Source organism: Rhipicephalus microplus, chromosome 3 (genome assembly GCF_043290135.1).
Source record: "Rhipicephalus microplus isolate Deutch F79 chromosome 3, USDA_Rmic, whole genome shotgun sequence".
NCBI lineage: Eukaryota > Metazoa > Arthropoda > Arachnida > Ixodida > Ixodidae > Rhipicephalus > Rhipicephalus microplus.
In genome coordinates, this window is record NC_134702.1 from 8829006 (window position 1) to 8849125 (window position 20120).

Genomic DNA, 20120 nt, shown 5'->3' on the forward strand with positions numbered 1-20120 from the left:
CACAGGTCTAGTGTTTTTGTTTCAAATCTGTCTCAAATCTGTTTTACTAACGTGATTCTGTAAGATGTTCAGGACAAAGACAGACAGATGCTCTGCCCCATCTGGTGGAGCTGAATTGGAGCCATTAGCTTAACGTAAGTCTACTTGTCTTACATTGCAGAGGTCAGTGCCAGAACAGTCATCGTGGCCAGAGGCTGTGCAAGTTGACTTGGATAGCGTGCTTCATTGCGTCCACGATCGGCCTAAGCACGACGATGCCACTCTGGCGCTGCCCACTCTACTAGGTTAGTGGCTGTAGCCAAGTTGTCACATGGAGACTGCTCCTTGGGACAATAAGTCTTACTCCCCCATGTCGAAATTAATCGTGGCATTGAAAATACTTATTGGCAATTAGAATAAACTGTATAACTCTTCTTGATAGTATTTTAGTTTGCTTTTCTTACCACAGCACTTTGGCATCACCAATTGAAACATTAAGTGCACCTAAAAGCACGAGTGGCATTTTCATTATTGCAGATTTTGTTAATAAGTGTCTCACTTATTAATTTTAAGGAAGATTTGCATGACTGTTAGCTTTGGAGGGTGTGGAGTTTTTTTTTAGTTACTATTTATTTGGTCTACTGTGGTTAGACCATAGCATAGCAACTATGGCTTCATGCTGCTAAGCACAAAAGCATTAATTTAAGTCCCGTCCATCATGGCAGTATTTTGATGGGAACAATATGAAAAACGTTTGCGCATTTAGAATTTAGATGCAATCCTGGTGGTTGACAATAATCTGGTGTGCCTCATTGTGGTGTGCATTGTAGTAGCGTCTTGGTTTTGGCTCATAAAAGTCCAGAATTGATTGATTCATAGGTAATCTAATGTGTGTGATGAAAGTTGTCATGGTTGTTGCTTGTGCTGCTTCTTTGCGCAGATGAAGACGCTGAACCTCTGCCTGCAAAAAAGCCAAGTTCACAGCTGTTGACTAAGGCAGTGCCAAGTTTGGAGGCAATAGCAGCCAAGGTGCAGCATTTATACTTTTAAGAAATCAGTAACATTATCTTTAAAAACAGTGTTACCCCTTAGTGGTAACAAGATTATCAGTTATGCCTGTTTGTTCTCTGATCTAGTCGGTTCTTTCTTCATGAGCATGCAGTGATTATGATGTCATTATGACGTCATTACAAACTAAGCACAGATATACAGGCTCTGCATTTGTCTTCATTGTCTTGCGTGTTGCTTGTTCAAAAAAAAAAGTTGCAAAAGACTTCATATTTACTGGGCTTATTATGTGATTTGGCATTGCAGATTCCACACACAAAGCCAAGGCGTGGTACCTTTGTGCTGCCGTACAAGCGAGTAAGTCTCTGTTGTGTGTTTGCTCTAATCATGACACTGGGTGACATAGCTAAGATGAGCTTTCAGTCCTCGATTCAAATTGCCTTTAGGGACACTGAAATGAAATAGTGGATCAATTTGGACTCATAAAGTATTATCCTTGAACACTGTCATTTGAAAGTCAACCATAGCACGTTTCAATTTTAAGTTTAGCACCAAACTTTGCCCATAATTATCAGCGTGATGTCAAGAATTTCAAAGTGTTTTTCTGCACTTAGGCCACACTGGCTCAACAAAATATGCTGCAACTTAGTACATTGAGCTCATAGCTCTATTAAATGACAGTGTACTTTGTTTTTGCTAACTATGTAAGCCTTAGGAGATGCTGTCGAAATGCCCCGCCACGGCGTTCTAGTGGCTAAGGTACTCAGCTGCAGACCCACAGGTTGCGGGATCGAAGCACGGCTGGGGCGGCTGCATTTTCGATGAGGCAAAAATGCTGTAGGCTCGTGTGCTCAGATTTGGGTGCACATGAAAGATCGCCAGGTGGTCAAAATTTCTGGAGCCCTCCACTACGGTGTCTTTCATAATCATAGGGTGGTTTTGGGACGTTAAACCCCACATATCAATGAAATCAATCAATGCTGTTTAACTCCAAGACATCACAGCAACTTTGGGCAGAAACTTTATGGTGTAAATGCTACCTGCATTTACTCCTTGTGGCTTTCTCACTTACCAAGCGTTTTCACACTACAAGAATTGAACATAGCTTTGTGTGAATAGTGAATTATAGGTTCGAAGCGAATACAGTGAAATCTTGGTAAAACAAACTCGACATTAACGAACTTTTAAAAAAATCTCGTGCCGACTGCTTATAGTTTCAATATAAGATTATTTCACTATTACGTACTTCAGAATACCAAGCTTTTCAAAATAATGAGTGTTAATTTAGTTGCGCGTTATATTAACAATGCCTCAACACTACGAACTTATGTTTTGAAATCTGTTGCGACCACTGGAGCGGTACGCAAGTAGACGACAAAGTGAACGGACGCCTTGCTTCTCGGAAGACGGGCGAGGGTGTGGAGGAAAAATAACGAAAGGGCAACTTTTTTTTTCTTTTTGTTAAAATGCCGACGCAGCAGGTGTACAAGCCGGCGCAGAGGCGAGAGCAACACGGGAGGGAAAGGTCAGTGAGGCTGAGTGGGAGTTGCGGAGCAGAAAGCATGGACACTGAAAACCGGAGACAGCGAGAGAGCAAAAAACCAAACGCGAGGAATTTTCTTTTTAGCACTTTTTTTGCTTTGAAAGAGGCGATGACAGCCGTGACGCTTCGGGTTTTTCTTTGGAGGCCTTGTTTTTTCAGTCGTGTTCATCTCTTTTCGGTGATTACTTATCGCGTCCGCAAAGCAAGTCGGCGTTCGCACTGTGGTGATACTACAAATGAGTTCATCTCTGCTTGCGACGAAGAAACGGAAGCAGTTTTTGCTAAGCGAGACAATGGATATTCTTCGGCAACTGAAAGGCAAAAAGCAGGCTGTTGTGACCAAAGAACCGAATCGCACCACTGGAATGTGGATGAGCTGGAGGCCTTCGTGCTGCAATGTTTGTGCTGCTTGCGTAAAAAAAAATGATAATAATAAATCGTAGACTTTTTAAAAATAAACGTGCATTTTTTGGTGTTTACTTGTGCATTTGTTTTTTTCTCGTGAAAAACTAGTTCAAGGACTTACCGTTGTAAAGGTAAGTCATTTTGGTAGGTGAAAAATAAGTATTTATGATTAATTTTCGAGCTTTTCCTACAACGACGTTTTAAAATAGCGAACAAATTTCCACAGTCCACTGAAGTCCGTTATACCGAGATTTCACTGTAGCAATTTTGGTCGAATAATCAATTTATAATTGATTTTGAATGTGTATATATATCACATGTTATACAGAACAATGGCCAGATTTTTCATTAACTAACAGCACAATATCAATATTTTTTTTTTAGATTGAAACAAAGCCTGTGCAAATTAAATATTTTTTTTCATTCAAGAAAAAACTTCAAATAGTAGTAGGATTTGACTATTGGTGGAATGCAAGTGATAACATGTAAACCATGTTACGTTTTAATATTTACCATACTTCGGGCCTATAAGCCGGTATAACAAGCTTTTATATGTAAAATTGGTGAATCGATGTGAGGTTAAAATATTCACTTAAGGGGGGAGGCTACCCTGGAGACCGAACTTTTTTATTTTTTAAGATATCTGGATGAAACTTTCAGGGGTTGTTCACTACAATAAAACTAGCACAACTGCTAAGTTTCACGAAGCTGTGTTTCTTAGTTCCAGAGTTATGGAGGTTTAACTGGGTGCTTCACATGGGTGCCTGAGGAAGAGTCGTGAGAAATCCCAGGACATAGTAGAAAGCTGAAATTCATTGTGGTCATTCCTTGATAGCTATCCCAGGGCGCTACAAAGCCGTTTTTTTTTTAATTCCCCCCCCCCCCCCCCCAAAAAAAAATTTTCACGCAACTTTGAATTTGATGTAACCAGTAATGACCAGATTTTATTATAAATTAACAGCACCAATTTTCAAAAAAAGGAGCTTGTTACGCCCTTGCAAGGTCATTCAGGAACAGAATAAAAAAAAACGGCACACAAATCTGATGAACGGTTTTCGAGTTCTTGCTTTCCTCAGCACCACAACTGTCCATTCTGAGAAAACAGGCCGAGAAAGTTCAAAACACGTGTTTTCTTCAAAAAGCTCCAGCACAGTAGCTAGAAGTGTCCTGGCGCACTCTTTTCTTCTTTTGCCTGGCCTCCATCTCCTCTTGGTGTCTTTTAGAATTCTTTTTTAGGCGTAAAGCGTCTTTTTCACGAGCTCGCTGGATGGCCAGATGACCTGGTTGAAGTCCAATGGAGTTCGATATCACTTGGGTTGCTTTGCAGCAGCCGGCATTGTAGCGCAGCACTGCTTCATGCAGTGCTGTTTCTACCGCGATCAAGGATGAGTGTTGTTCCTTCGGCATCAGTGACCACAGAATGGAGTGGAGTGATTCTGATGCATTTTGCGTCTTCGCTCCCAGGCAGCGCTGAAGAAGCGACTTTTGTGACAGTCTTTCGTAGATGGGCAGCATAGCTGCAGCGACATAGTCCGGTAGGCTGTGTTTATGTTTTGGCTGTGGCTCACGCTTTGCCTCTGCAGCTCTATGGCGGCACCACGATTGAGCCCCCTCTGGGCAAAGTTCATGGTGAGGGTCCTGGTCAGTCGATGTGACGTGGTGATATGTTGCCATCACTGCACGCTGCATGGCTGTTAGGTCAGTTGAATTGTTTCTCAGGGCCCAACCATAATATCCTGTCAGCTTTTCAATGAGGGCTTTAGTCCTTGCAGAAGCTGGGGTCCATTTCTTTATATGTTTTGATCACTGCTGTGGCAGAATCAGCATAAAACTTCTTCAAAGCGGTGGCCTCTGGCTTCCTGAACATCTCTTTCAAGTGCTTTCGAAACGTCTTGTGATGAAGACCTCTGTAAGAGACGTTCATGGCAGTCCAAAAGTCATTAAGAGCTGTTTGCCCCTTGCATATTTGCTTTATAGCCATTGTGGCGCGGACATTTACATCGAAGGCCTGCGTGTCCTTTTTGCGGGGTGATGTCCATAATTTATCGACGGTGCCACAAGAGGCGCACACGACTTCAAGTTTTGTTGCAAGTCCAAGCTTGGTGCTCTCTCGGACAGTCATAGCACCTTTCAAACATTCTTTGCACACTGTGCGGCTGAGCACGACGTTAAAGATGTTCATTTGAACGAGCGAAAAATGTTCGCCCTCACTTGTCACTGCAGGTGCAAGAGCCGACTGCATGAGTTGAAATTTCTTCTGCGTCGCCGGCGTAGACTCGAGTTCAGCGCGAACGGCGTCACTTCTTCCTTCGTTAGGAAACACGTCCGCAGATGAAGCGACGGTCCACTCACGCTCGATGGCGGCACCGATTCAGACGAAGTGCTGGGTCCGGCGATATCAGAAGCACTCGGTGTCACACTGGATGGCATCGATTCGGAGCACGTGTCGAGCCCGGCGATCTCGGAAACACTCGGTGCATTTGCGGCTCCAGCTACACTCGATGTGTCGGATTCTCGACTGGCGACAGCCGACAACACAGTTCCGTCGCTGCAAGCGTCTACGCAGTCAGTACACGCAGCAGAATAGTGGAATTTCGATGATCGTACAAGCCGCATAGCGCACCTCCGCGCACCGGACTTCCGCACTGACTTCTGCTTCGTTGCCGGCATCGCCCGCAACAACAAAGACGAAAAGCACAGAACTACTGCAAAAAGAAAAAAAAAACGAGAGAAAGTGATCGAAAAGATAGCACAAGGCGAAGAGCGGCTCGTAAGCAGACGTCTGTCGAGGCGGACAGAGCAGAGAGCAACAACGAAGCGAAGCGCGCTGGACGCGCCATCGAGAGGAGCGACCGCCCCTGCTGCTGCACAGCAGCCAATGGCGGGCATGCTTTCTCCCGCGAGATATGAATGCGCTGCTCTAGCCAATCAGCGCTCCGCATCACATCGCGGGAAAACGCCAATAGCGTCTCAACTGTGCTGCCGACGCCATTTTGCAAGGTGGCAAACGAGAGAGAAAGAATTCACGGTCAAAACAACACCAAGATGGCGCGGGACAACCGCATGGTCCGGGAATGGCGCGCGCGCGAAGTTTGGTTTGATTTCGGGATTTGCGCCTGTTTTGGACGCCGCGGCGGCCTCGAAAATAGTATTTTTTTTGCACTTTGCGGTTGAATTAGGTGCTGATAATTACAGAATAGGTAGTTTATGAGACATACCCAAAAATTTGGTTTTTCAGAAACCGACTTTTTTGCGATTTTTCGGTTTTCAAGGGCCGCGTCCCCCCTTAAGTGGGACTTTGCGGCAGTGCTGATTTTCAATAATTGTTTTTGTGGCTTAGCACTCTCTCACTGCAGTGAAACCACCTTTACAAAAAAACTGACGTGCGTTCGGTCAAGTTTTTTTCACGGTTTAGCACCATTTCACTGCAGTGAAACCACCCTAACAAAGATTACACTTAGATTAATGTGCATCTATTCGTTCATCCTGAATACGGCGGGGAACATCAGTTCCTCCTCGTCAATGTCGGTCTTCCACTACTACCAGGGTTTGTTACTCGTCGCACCGAGCCTCTCACGCAAGGCGAGCAAGCGTATATAAGCGACGCACATCCCTGGCTTTCTGATACCCTGAGGAAGAAGCCAGTCTGACTTTGAAACGTTGGGTTTCATAATACAATTTTTATTGAAGTTTTCTAATTGCTTTATTTTGAATGAGAAATGCATTGAAGAATTGTGGTGGGAGTAACATTAAGCAATAGAAATATATTATAGCAGTATGAGTTAGGAAGTAGTTGTAATGCTTAGAGCAGATAGCAAATGCTCAAGTATCACGATGGGTGTCAAGAATTGAAAAATCACACACATTTGTGAGTACCTGTCATTGCAGTGGCATGGTAACATGGGAGAACTGGCAAAGAATGTGAAGATAGTGGGAGTAGCATTGAGGTAACTGAACATTTTTGTCAGTGGCGCCCTTTGACCTACATTGAGACATGAATGGATTGGCGTCGTGTGTACTTATTAGACAGCTAATGTTTAATTTTCCTTTTTTGTGTGAAAGATGTTGTCAGGCTCACGTTTTTTCTTGCCTGCCGTGCCCTTCTAAGAACACTTGAACCTCTTTCTAAGAGGAATGCTTGGGGCAGCAATTCTTGTCTTTTTATGAAGTGTCTCTTATGAGCAGGGCCCAATATATGCATTTTCTTATCCCGTATTTTACTGTAGGCATATTGGTGTCTCCTATGCCCGTTTGTCCCTTACATCAGTGCCTCTTATAGAGGGGTTTCACTGTAGTAGATTGTGCATGAAATAACAAGAGAAGTTCTAATATGCAAGAACAAGCAGTGCAGGGTAAATTAGAGCAACAGCTTTGATAGTGTTGATCTGAGCGAATGTTTTGTGTCATTATACAGTATATGGCTGCTGTGGAGCGAGATGGCACAGAAGTTGAGGCTAGCGAAGTGGTGACGGCAACTGGTGAATCAGCTGAGCCTCGTGTGGTGAGTGTGGCTACAATCATTCTGTGGTCTTGGGCATAAATTGCTGTTGGATTAGTTGGTTCAATGCAATTGCTAGAGAGCGATAGAGGTGCTGGAGAGCTAGAGTAAATCAGTTACTACTGACAAGGTGCACTTCCATAGATCATTTTTCAGTTAACTTGATTAGTGAGAGAGATGCTGCTAAGAGTGGTGGCCAAGTTGTGTTATAAAGAGAGACGCACTGTGAGAGGCTGAATTTATTATTTATTTATTTTTTTACATGATTTGGCACAGTCAAAGATAAATTGGCAATAGTCGTACACAGTACGACTGCTGTATCATAGTACTATGAAGCAGTAATGGAGCAGGCAAAGGGAGAAGGTAGGGTGGTTAACCAGAAAGACATCCTGTTGGCTACCCTACATTGGAGGTTTAGAGAAGGGAACAAAAAAAGATGAGAAAGAGGGAAGAGAAGAAAAGGGAGAGACAGAAATTCGATTTACTGCAGCATGTAAAACTCCAATGGTGTCTTTTAAAGGGCCCTGCAACCAATTTCTAAGTGACCATTGAAATGCTTCATTAAGGGGTGATGGATAGCAAGGACAGGTGTGCTACCACTACTGCCCATCGCTTTGCGACTTTTAAAGCAAATTGCGCTGAAAGTTTGCAAGTTGCCTGAGTAGAAATTTTACTAGATGTTCTGTGAGCTTGGCAGGAAAATACCACGCCATTTTAAAAAAACTAAAAATTAAATGTTTTTACTATTTTTATTTTTTGAAGGAACATTTGTGAAAAAGATTTCGCATTGAAAATGTTCAAATCGTTTCTGGTTATTACATGTGCCCAGGGTATTCTTCTGAGCCAAAATATTAATTATAAGCATCACTAGTCTTCAGTTAAAAAAATTAGATGCTTGATGAGTAACATTTTAGGGCTTTTTTTCTTGAAGAAAAACTTTTGTAAAAAATATAATTATGGTGGCAGCACTGTTTTTTTGCAGCAGTAAAGGTGCATATCATTCAGAAAGAAGTCAGAAAAGTTTGCACTTGGTAGCTGCAGTGGTTGCAGAGGGAATGTTCCTTTTCTGATGAAAAATAGTGTGTACAGTAAATGCCATTTGAAGTTCGAGTTGCCTTAGTGCAATTAGGAGATGAGGCGCAGTTTAAGCCATTTTCAAATGCTTTCCATTTCACATAAAAATGCAACAATCCGTGCAAGCGCTTGTCAGTAATGCTGGAATATTGTTATGAATATTGAAAAATCGTATTTTCAGTCAATTGTGCCCATCATTCCCCCCCCCCCTCCCCTCCTTGTAGGAGTTTTTTGCCTCACAAATTGACTGGCACAATTTTTTACAAGTATGAGCGGAGTTACAAAGATTTGTCACAAGTGTTAATTGCTTTCTCCCTTCTTCTGACTTAACAAGCACTTTGGAAGCTAAACAAGGAAAGATGGCACTAGCAAAAGAGGTTACGTAACATGAACTCTTTGTTTTTCTTTCTTCAAAAGCATGGCTTACTTTCAGTGCGATTGTGAGAGCGCACGGGCACGTGGTAAACCCCCTGTGGCGGCCACTGCAGCTATGCAGCTGACGATACTCCAGTCAGCCAATGGCCATGAATTGGGGTATATGGCATCATTTGTAGAAGACAAGAAGACGACTTTCAGCTGACTGTAAATTCTAGGTTGTGTGCTGCACGACAATGCTAGGCTTGCGTGTTCTTAGGAGCCTCGACCAACGAAGGGCGGCATTTTGCTGACCATGTTGAAAAAGGGTTGCAGCGCCCCTTTAACACTGCACTGTAGGCTCGTGCAAATGGTAAACTTATGCTTAAAACCAATTCGAAATGAATGGTGATTTGTGCGAATAAATTCATATCGAATTCGAGTAGTATGTATTGCATACTATAAATAAATGTGAGCATATTTTTCGTGACCCTGCTAGCTTGCACGATATTTTCAAGTTGAAACTAGGCATGTACAAATGTCATTGCATTTTATTCAAAGGGAAGTGGAGGCAGGAATACACTTTCAGTGTAAACAATGTTACCTTGTAATATTTGCTGTATTCAAAGAATATACACCATTATAAAGACTTCAAAAATTATGAATCGATGTCCAGGTAATACGTTAGTTTAGCCCTGAAATCAAGGTTTGTGGCAGTGTGGCTTTTCCCTGGATAGATGTGTTCATGGCGTAGCACCATTTTAGTGCAGTGAAACCACTTTTTGCAGGGTTGTTGCACATGCAGTTTATATATGTTTTTTCGTTCATATTGAATACTTCAAAATTTGTTATAGCCTAAGTTTGTTTCGAATTGAATTCAAATATTGGAAGTGCTCGAATACTCACACAAGCCTACTGCCTTGTTATGAACATCTCAGGCTAAAGTCAAGGCCGAACCTGGCAAGATCAGTGAAGCCACAGAAGTCAAGCAAGAAGAAGAAGAAGAAGAGGCCCCTGCAGAAATCCGAGCAACATCGTTTGAAGACGCAGCCTTGACTGAGCCCCTGCGTTCACCACGGGTATGTTTGGGCAGTTTTTGTCGACATAACTCTTTGCTGAATAAATGGGCTGTGCTTAGCCACCTCTGTGCTGCTGAAAATTATGAAAATTATGAATTTTGCAGAAATATTCTAAATATCTGATGCACCAGCACTCGGTGCAAGTAGCCCAGGATAATAAAAACCTATGTATAAAGCCTCTAACCACCTGATAATAACCACCTCTATGTGTCAAAGCTGCATTAGAAGTAAGCTGCACATTTCCTTATTAAATTGGCTATTCACTCTGCTACAACTTTTGGTGCCATCTGTACTCATCAGCAATACAGAAAATGTTGAGGAGGATAATAAATTAGGCAAGTTGGGGTATACTCATGTTTCAACAGTAATGCAAAATGCTAAACAGTATCAAATAAATATTTGGTACAAAGGGAAGCACTCGCCTTTAGAGGACAGAATTTATCTATGTGACTGAGCTTTATAACCCAACCCCTCACTCAAATGAGACATGCACTGCTCAAGTAAGCTAGGCATGTCAGTAAAATAAATGTACCATATTTACTCGCATAATCCTCACACTTTTTTTTTTTTTTTGGCGGAAAACCGATACAAAGTAGGGGGTGCGAGAATTAAGCGGGGAAAACTTTTCACAAAAACGTACAGAGCGAAAAATAAAATGAAGTGACCACAAATCGAGATTCTTACACCAGCAACTAACGGCAAGCTTTGAGAAGTACTAATTAAGCCTTACCTCAACATAAAAGCCGAGGTTCAACACAAGGCAAGATTTATTTGAGACACAAGAAAGTGCAAGTAAATAGCATACGCAAAGCTTGTGAGCGTTGCGGGCGTAGCGGTAGCATTCGTAGCTCAACAGGAGCCCTCAAAAGGTAAGCGTAGAACGTTAGTATTGAGCTGATGGCTAATAAACAGAATCGTTCGCAGTTTCCTTCTGAAGAAATGAAGTTTACCATCAATCCCAGTCTTAGGCACACGGCAGGCCCAACGTCTTGGGGGTTTTCAGCTGCCGTCACCAGTAGCGAGCACAAAACTCGTCGACTCCGAAGGGCCTACCGGAGGCCCTGTTGCTGTTGTTTAGTGCATTATCAATCTCTTTCAACTTGAAAGCAGCCGTGTAGCTTCAGTATCTCCCCATAACGTGACAAGATTACCGACACAGCATACAAAACACGTGAGCTTATTTGCAGCGCAACACCAGAAAAACACAGGACAGGGAAGGAGCAAAAGAGATGGATCCTAGCTAACTGGCCCAACTTACCGTCTTACTGCATACAAAACACGCCGCAACGTGCACTTGCTGCTTCCGCTTGCTTAGATTGAATTGAATCTCTCTGCAATAATAGTATGTTTGATGCTTAAGAGATGGCGCCAGATGTCGTGCGCTATTATCATCAACGGCTGGAACAAGCAGACTACATTATTGCGGCAATTTTCAGGGTTGCGATAATTACTCAAGGAAAAGAAAATCGTATTTTTGTTGGGCGATGGGGGTGTGTAAGAAATATGCAAGTGCGAGAATCACGCGAGTAAATACGGTAGTATGCTATAACATCATCTAACATTAAAGTGCGCATGCAACATGTTCTGCCAGAATGAAGCCTATGCAATCCTAAGTAATCTGTGTTTTAAATAGCATATAAATTTTAAAAATTGAACTTGATATATGTATGTGTGATTCTATTTTCTAAACAAAAAAAATATCAGCTAACAGTAGCTGCTGCATCTGCGAAATTTTGCATATTGAGCACATTGAATAATTACAGTAACACTGATTGCTGGGCTAGTTGGCTTCTCATGATCACAGAGGCCCAAGAATAAATGCGCGCTGCTAAAACACCTAAACGGGGCCTTTAAGGTAACAGAAATAAATAAACAGACGAACACGCGAATGTGAGGTATGTCACAACTATTGTATGCCTACCTGCTTGATCTGAAGATGCAAATGCAGAACAAAAAGTGTGTAAAATTTTGGTGAGTGTTGCAGCAGCAAACACTTGTTAGCAAAGTGTCTGTCTTCTAGTACATCTGTTTCTCTTTTTCCACACGTATTGTTCTGTTAATACTAAATGTACACTGCTATAAGATTAGTAAACATTTTATAGAATGAGCAATGCCAGAGTTATTTTGATCATAGTGATAAATGTTGCTGCTTCCAATTGCAGTTAGTAAAGAAGAGTCAAGAAAAAAATAAAATATGAAGGATGTGGTTTGCTTAAAACAATTTGTACCCTATCTTCAACTATTGCAGGCTAATCCAAACATAGCAAGGGATTGTATTCGATAACTTCCCCTATTTACTAGAATCGCAGTTGGCTGCAGTGAGTACAACAGAAGGCAACTTTTTTCTAGGCCTGTGCGAATATTCCATTGTTTCGAATATTCGAACGTATAGTAGAGTATTCGAATTCGCTTCGATTCGAATTTAAATTATCGAATGTTTCAAAGTATTCGATATGAACGAATAAGTGTATACTAAACTGCATGTGATCGCTTGTAAAAGTGGTTTTACTGCAGTATAGTGGTGCTAAACCGTGAAAGCACCTATCCAGGGGAAATTTGCTTTGCCACCAAGCCCCACTTCAAGTTTAAAGGGGCCCTGCAACACTTTTTGAGCATAGTCAAAAAACGCTGCCGATCGGTAGTCAAGGCTACCGAGAAGATGCGAGCTAAATCTTATAGTGCAGCACGTATCCTGAAATGCACAATAAATTCTAACAGTCATATATAAATTGCTCTCGTCTCTCGGCAAACGAGACCACAATGTCGAAAATCGCTCGTCACAGCCATTGTACCAAGCATTGGTCGATTTGAGCATGGGGCGCTCGGTCGTTACTTGGATCACTGTGGGTGGCCGCGACATGTCCACGCGTACATACACGATCGCACTGAAAAGCCACATATTCAAATAAAGCAAAAAGAGAGAGAGTTCTCAAGGTCACGACACGCACGTGAAGTATTTTATTTCACTATGCCATCTCTCTTGGCTTTGCTTGAAGCGCTTTCGTCGGGTCGAGAGAGATATTGCAATTGCAGCAAGTGTCAAATCGGTGCGGCTCCACTCATACTGGACAGATTCTAAAAATTTTCGCGGCGGTTAATTCATGAGGTAGTAAGCCTGTTTAGTGTATGCATTTCTTGAAAAGCTGTTGCAGCGTCTCTAATCAACATAATATCCTCAAATCGATAATTTTTTATTCCTAAAAGCTTGTTTTGCCATATTATACATTCTAGCTGTAATAAATAATGTTATGTATTTTAGAGGTTACTACTTGCATCCTACTGAAAGTTAAATCCTGCTACTTCTCAAAGCTGTTTCGACTTCCTTTAAATGCCTTGTTTAAAAAAAATGCAGGTTAGCTAGGTCATGATAAATATGCCTATTTTTTTTTATACGTCACATATTCTATTCTAATTCGATTTGAAATCATATGACCAAAATCACCATTCGCTTCGAACCTAAAATTTACTATTCGCACAAGCCTACTTTTTTGTAAGCATGAAACAGTTACAGCTAACAGCTTACTCATAAAGATGGTTGCTTGTAGTTCTGCATTCACTGGAGGCACATTCTACAGTGGCTTCTTTCGGACTGTTTCCTCGGCACCTAAGGTAATTGTGAAATCCATTTTGTAACAGAACATCAAGGATTGCCCCTCCTGCCTGGAACCTTATTTGCTAGGATCAATACTACTTTTTAGAACTCTGTTGCAGTGGAGATCCCGCAGTGGTTGTATGACTTTGCTCACTTGCAGAAGACACCACGTAGGCAGCGTGGAAAGAGAAAGAGGCAGGAACCTGATGTGGGACTCCTTCCCGACGGCCAGACGTACAACTCCGCTCAGGTCATTCCTTCTGATGAAAAAGCCGAGAGCAGCAGCAGAGGAGAAACTGATTTTAAGCCCTTTGACTATTCTGCACATACTCCTCAAGGTAAAAAGAAGTGTTGTGTACCGCTATAATGCTTTGAGGGTAAAGTGCTTCTGTCTTATGTATGAAACATCTGGAAGTGTTGGCTTAATGTTTCTCTGGAAAAATCTGGAAAAGCTTGAAGATATGTTTGGCTATTGATCTTCTTTCTGTCACTGCAGTGATATTGTCTCTACTGAACAGGTTGTGAGATATATTTTTTCACACTTTTAATTTTTATCACAAAATAAATTCACGTACATTTGCAGTTAGATGAAACACAGGCAGTGAAAGTAAAAGCCAGTGAAAGTAAAACAAAGAAAAAATCTGCCTTCGCTGTGCATCAGTTCCAATCATGTTTGTTTGCCTGATTCACTTTTGTAGGGAAGATTAGTGAAGCACTTGTTGCATGCTCAATCAGTAAAGGCCCTTTGAAAAGATATAATTCCAAGAAAGTTATATTGTGCAAATAATTGATTGATATGTGGGGTTTAACGTCCCAAAACCACCATATGATTATGAGAGACGCCGTAGTGGAGGGCTCCGGAAATTTCGACCACCTGGGGCTCTTTAACGTGCACTCTAATATGAGCACACGGGCCTACAGCATTTCCGCCTCCATCGGAAATGCAGCCGCCGCAGCCGGGATTCGAACCCGCGACCTGCGGGTCAACAGCCAAGCACCTTAGCCACTAGACCACCGGGGCAGGGCTATTGTACAATTAATTCAATGCTTTGCGACATGTTACATTCAAGAAAAGCCAAACTTTCCACATCCCAGCAATTTCATAACATGTAAAAGATTGCCCTAAATATAAACAGACCCTCATACGATATCTTAGTATCAGATTTCCACCTTATTTAAGGAACTCATGGGAACCTCACACCGACCAGCGGAAGCTGCGTTCCTTGCCCTGCCCTGTCCGAAGTTTGCTGACATTGGTCGTAAAGGGCACACAGAAAACAGACACATGCACGCGTACCTCGTGTAGCACAGCCACTATCCGCCCACGCGTGCAGGGAAGGAGACGCGTGCGTCGCGTTCCATTTTCACAGACACCGTCTCAGTACTGCTGTATTTATCCGCTAGACATTGCATTCTGGCGCTTCAGTAAGATTGAAAAATTTGACTGCACGGTGCATATAAGCACTTGCTTGGTATGTTTCATAAAGCGTTATTGGTGTTTTTTAAATAAGCTGCAACCCTGATTCTCGCCCTATAAATTTCATTTTCTCGCCTTGTTTTTGAGTGAATCTTGACTTGTTCTTCTCCAGAGTGCCAACTTATGCATATGCGATTAGATTTTTTACTGTCAGTGAACATAACTGATGTTCATCCTACATGTGGCATGATCACGTAAAACAGGGGCTGGCAACCTGCAGACCGTGGCCCCTGTGGTTGAGTTGTGTGCCCCCTGGTGCAGCCTCCTCCCCCTTTTCCTTTGTCACCCCCTATCTGAAGGCCGACGTAGTAGTTTAAACATAGAGTGGTATTTTCATTTGTAACCTACTTTTTATTGCAACTTTACAGCATGCATGCTGAAAACAAACATCTTTCCTGATCCAGTTTTACCAATTGGTGTCCATTCACCAGTTTTTGACGCTTTGTCTGCGAAATCTCCCTAATTTTCCATGGTCCCCCCCTGGGTCGGCTTCATGCAGCATAGTCCTCTGCCTCAAAATGATCCAACCCCTGACGTACTGGTGCAGTGGCAAGCTGGGAGTGGTTATGCTTTGACAGATACATCTCTGTCACTTGGCTGATTATTCAGTACAGTCGAGCCCACATATACCGTATTTACTCGATTCTACTGCACCCTCGATTGTAACGCGGACCCGATTTCCACGACGAAAAAAAAAAAAAACATAAGACATTGATTGCGACGCGCACCCATTTCCTCGCTGACCTGCACGATCACACCACTCGAAAAAACTACTCCTTTCGAGAGCATCTTCCATTTAAACATGAGGTACGGGCGAAGCTTGTGCCCATCTGACGTGTAACAGAGCATTGCCGTCACTGTAGTTTTACCGTGGACCGATGTCGGCACGCGAACTCGCTTCGCCCCCTTCTTCTCGACGGTTGTGGTGCCAGGCATATCGAAGTAAAGAGGCGTCTGATCGGCATTCCCGATTTGCCCAAGCAGGTAGCCGTTGTTGTGCCGCAAGTTTAGGACGAACCTCTGAAAACTGGGAAGCTTTTCATTGTACTCCTCCGCAAAACTTTTCGCATATGCCCGTTCCCCTTCGGAGGGAAAAGCCTTTCCTCTTCATAAAGTTAGTTAGCCAGCACCCGCTCGCTTTAAACTGGCTCCGCATTAGACCTTTTTCTAAGGCTAATTGTATAGCCCGCACTTGAAGCAGTTCTGTCATCACGGGCCGCTGTGCCGCTCGCTGCTCAAGCACATACTCGCCGAGCAGCTCTTTAATTTGCGGAAACCGACCCTGCTGTGGTCCACTGAAGTCTTTGCGTGAAGCTTTGCTGTCGACAATCTTCTGCTTTTGTTTCCGCCAGTCCCGCACGCACGTTTCGGGAACTCCGAACGACCGCGATGCAGCCCGATTTCCATCCGTTTCTGCACATGCGATCACTTTTCCTTTAAAAGCAGCATCGCGGTGCACTCAAGTTTTTGGAGTCGGCCCTTTCATGCCATCGATGCTAATGCACTACAAGATGACGAACTCCTCAGCACACGTACAAAGTGCCGCACATGGGAAACACATGGGCAGAAATGGCCGAGGCGCCATACCGACACACGTAGGGGGCGGCCATTTTGGAAATGCCAATGGCAATAGAATGACCGTATTCATTTTTTTTTCATACTCGATTCTAACGCGCATTCAATTTATGAACTCGCTTAACCGGAAAAAAGGTGCGCGTTAGATTCAAGTAATTATGGTAACAGCCCCACTTAAAACGAACTTTCGCTTAAAACGAACAATATCCGCGTGACCGTGAAAATATACATTGGTTCAATGGCACAAAATCGTACTTACAATGAACCTCTCCGAGCGCCACTGATCGGTTACAGCGAACGGAGTCAGCGGTCTGCCGACTTCCCTGGAAACCAATTTCGACCACCGATCAGGCATCGGCGAGGTGCCCATACATTCTTATTGTTAAACGCCGACCCTGCCTCCGCGACCCTCTGGTTGCCGCTCTCCCCACCCATGGAGGAAGGAAAGTTGTTTCCTTCCTCTGTGCCCCGACTGCTTTTTGTTACGCACCCCTCCGTCCTTTGTCGCCCCACTACTCTGAGCACCCCGCATCGCCAGACGAGGCCCGTGTTTTTACATTGGTACCGATCTTTCGAAGACCGGTCGGCCATCTACCCTGTTTTTGATCGCTGGTACTGTCGTTGGCGTCGCCGGCCTGGAGTGACCAGACCATTTGCCAACATCGTCGGCCAGCGATTGTGACTGTATCCGATTGTCTGCGTCTTTTGCACGCACGCTACCCCACCGACTCGATAATTTGCTATTCGTTTCGTGTTTAGGACTTGTTCTCGCTCACTTCACACTCAACTCAGCATGCCTTCCGCGCGCGTGTGGAAGCACGAGAACGACTGGTAATTTGCACACAACGAATCACGAAATATCAAAGTTCGTGAGGCCACGCAAACCTGCTAACGCAACAAAACGATTTTTTGACCATGGCCGCCGATTCTTTGAACACTGCCGCGTGCACCGATCCAGGCGATAGTGCTTTACCTTTTGCGCGCGCAGGCACTCTTTCCAACTTTTTCTATGCGCGAGTTTCGCGGACCTTTCAAGCAAGCTACCCAACCTGCCTCCTTCCCGTGTGTGTTGATTTTCAAGGTCGCCCTCCCACCGCATCCTCACCTCTCTTTATTGCAACTCCTTGCCCTTCTCTCGCAAGTCTGCTCTCCTCTCTTGATCACAACCCCTTCGCCTGTCTCCACCGCTCCGCGACGCCCGCCACGCTGGCTCGAATTAGTTTCGTTTTCTGACTGGAAACGGGCCCAGAGCTGTTCCACGCGTTCTAGCATGTGTGTCGCGTGTGCATGTCTTGCTAGCTCTTGGTGTGCGTGTGTGGTCATGATGGCCGACGGGAGGACTAGCACGCTTTTTCCTGCCTCTCAACAAAATGTTGAAAGTGTGACCACTTGGCTTGAGCGTAATCCGCACGTTAGGTGCCGCGTTGCGAAGCCCTTGCTCATAGCTGTTGACCACCTGGCAGCCAACTTGCCGCTTCGGGCGTCCTGTTATTCAGCTGTGGAGATGGTCAATATTTCGTGGGCGGCGGTGAGGACTACATGCGCGCGAAACTGTTTTCGCGAGGCCAACTTCGTCGACGTCGGGCCCGATAAAGAGCCTGAAGCTTCCGAACTGCGGCGGCGATTTGTGGCAGCGCGTCGTCGACTCCGACCTGGGTGTGCGGGTGGGACATCTGTTGCGATGGTTTAGTTACGGCCGATGATGATGCCGACACTGTGGAACCATGCATGAATTGGGGCATTGTGAATGAAGTGCGTGGCGAGAGTGATTTGTAGGAATCCGATTGCAAGAATGACGAAACTTTGGAGCCAGTGCTTCATGTAGCTTATGCAATGGGCCTCAGCGAACGAGCACCCTGCCGTTTTAAATGAACTCGAGACCGCCCTTATCACTTCTGCTCTTCGATATAGGCGCATCACAGACTTTTCGGGGCCAAAAAAGTTTGTGTTTTCACTCGCAACTTTTTTTAAAGGCTGTGTTTCATTTACTACGAACTTTATGATAGAGCGAACGGATGCCACATCACGCTCAGGTTCGTCATAAGCGGGCTCGACTGTATACACATTTTTGTCATAATCAGTGGCTTATGTTGACACAAATTTAAATGCGTATGGGACCCGTTTATTCTTTCAGCACCCAAAGAGCAGAAAAATCAGCCTTGGAGCTACAACCCTGAAGGTCCTAATGACATGAAGGTGCGTACAATGCTTTTGGTACAGTTATTGACAAATTAAGGGGCAGACTGGTCTCAGACATTTTTTGTTTATTTCTTCAGTGATCTTGCTCGAACTGCACTGGATTATGCAGCAGTTTTTTCTGCTGATTTCAGATGTTTAATTAATTTTCCTGTTACTCATCTTGTTCCTGAGACCTGAAACTTAAGTTGACCCCTTATTGTTTAAGACTGCCATAGAAAAAAGTGCTTGATTAAAAGTGATATTTAAGATATTCCAACACAGACTAAAGACTATAAATTGAAAGTATGCAAGAGTTTTGTTTTTTTTTTGGGGCCTTTCTAAGTTATCTTACAGCAAAATGAACTATCTATTTTCAGAAGCAGTTGGAATTGTGTTACAATTTCGATGAGTAATTAATCAAAAAGGCTTATGCTCTAAATTTTGCTCCCATACTTGCATTCTGCACACATACAGGTTTCCATTGCAAAAAGAATAATTGTTGTAGCTGCCCTAGCTGTAGAGATATTGAGGCCTCAAAATTGAACAGTCGTAAATTTATTTTTTTAAGAAAAATGGAAAAAAAAAACTGAAAACACACAGCTTCCTCAAAAAGCAACAATCATGGTGCGCATGTTTTACAATCCTCATAAAGGTGCTCATAAATTCAAAGCAGAGCTTCTATCATAGGTCCCAGCAAATTATAAAGAAGTCTTGAAGTCGGTTTCCCATTTTTTTGCAGGTTGTGCATGTTAACAGCACCAAGAATCTGGGCGGTTAGAATGACATTACAAAAAATTACCACTTCCTGGTGTGTGAAAATTTGCGGAGAGATAGAAAAATACTTGCAGAAACTAAATATGTCAATTTTAAAAAATGATTTTTGTCACTTTTTGGTCCCAAAGACCAGTCTGCCCCCCTTAAGTATAAACAAGTTATGCTTTACTAAAATGCTCAGGGCTGTTACCACCAGCAAACCTGACGTAAATATGATTTTGGCTTGCACACTTAATTTGAGACCTAGGTCATTTTTGGCAACCACATCTTTCTCGGTCCAAGACAGTGCTCTCAGATTTATTTCCAGTGAAATCTATGCGACTTTGCAATTCCTTGCCCGCAATGTATTTGTGCATGACTGCACCCATTATGTGAGTGGTGCACAGTGCAAGCAGCAGCTGCGAATTGGTCTTTTCTGTATGCAGGCAGGAAAGAGGAAGCGAAGAAGACAGCAGGTCAAGAGCCGCACATTTGGAAGCAGCAGTGGCGAGCCTGTTGCCAAGTGGCCCAAGCGATGACCGGCCCACTCTGATGCAGCTGTGGGGGGAGGGCTATAAAGCTACTTTCATTTGTGTTGTTTTTTA

General features: G+C 43.5%; 1 protein-coding gene across 2 annotated transcripts in view; it reads left to right on the top strand.

Moving 5' to 3' along the window:
* Rrp6 (exosome component Rrp6) overlaps positions 1–20120 on the top strand; it is a 95776-nt gene extending 75656 nt beyond the window's left edge. For both annotated transcript variants that reach the window (XM_075888832.1, XM_075888831.1), the window contains exons 14-21: positions 161–284; positions 920–1008; positions 1294–1344; positions 7350–7436; positions 9800–9940; positions 13693–13870; positions 18719–18780; positions 19962–20120. In XM_075888832.1, coding sequence (XP_075744947.1) covers positions 161–284; positions 920–1008; positions 1294–1344; positions 7350–7436; positions 9800–9940; positions 13693–13870; positions 18719–18780; positions 19962–20054 — 825 coding nt within the window. In that variant the 3' untranslated portion in view covers positions 20055–20120. The remainder of the gene's footprint in view (positions 1–160; positions 285–919; positions 1009–1293; positions 1345–7349; positions 7437–9799; positions 9941–13692; positions 13871–18718; positions 18781–19961) is intronic.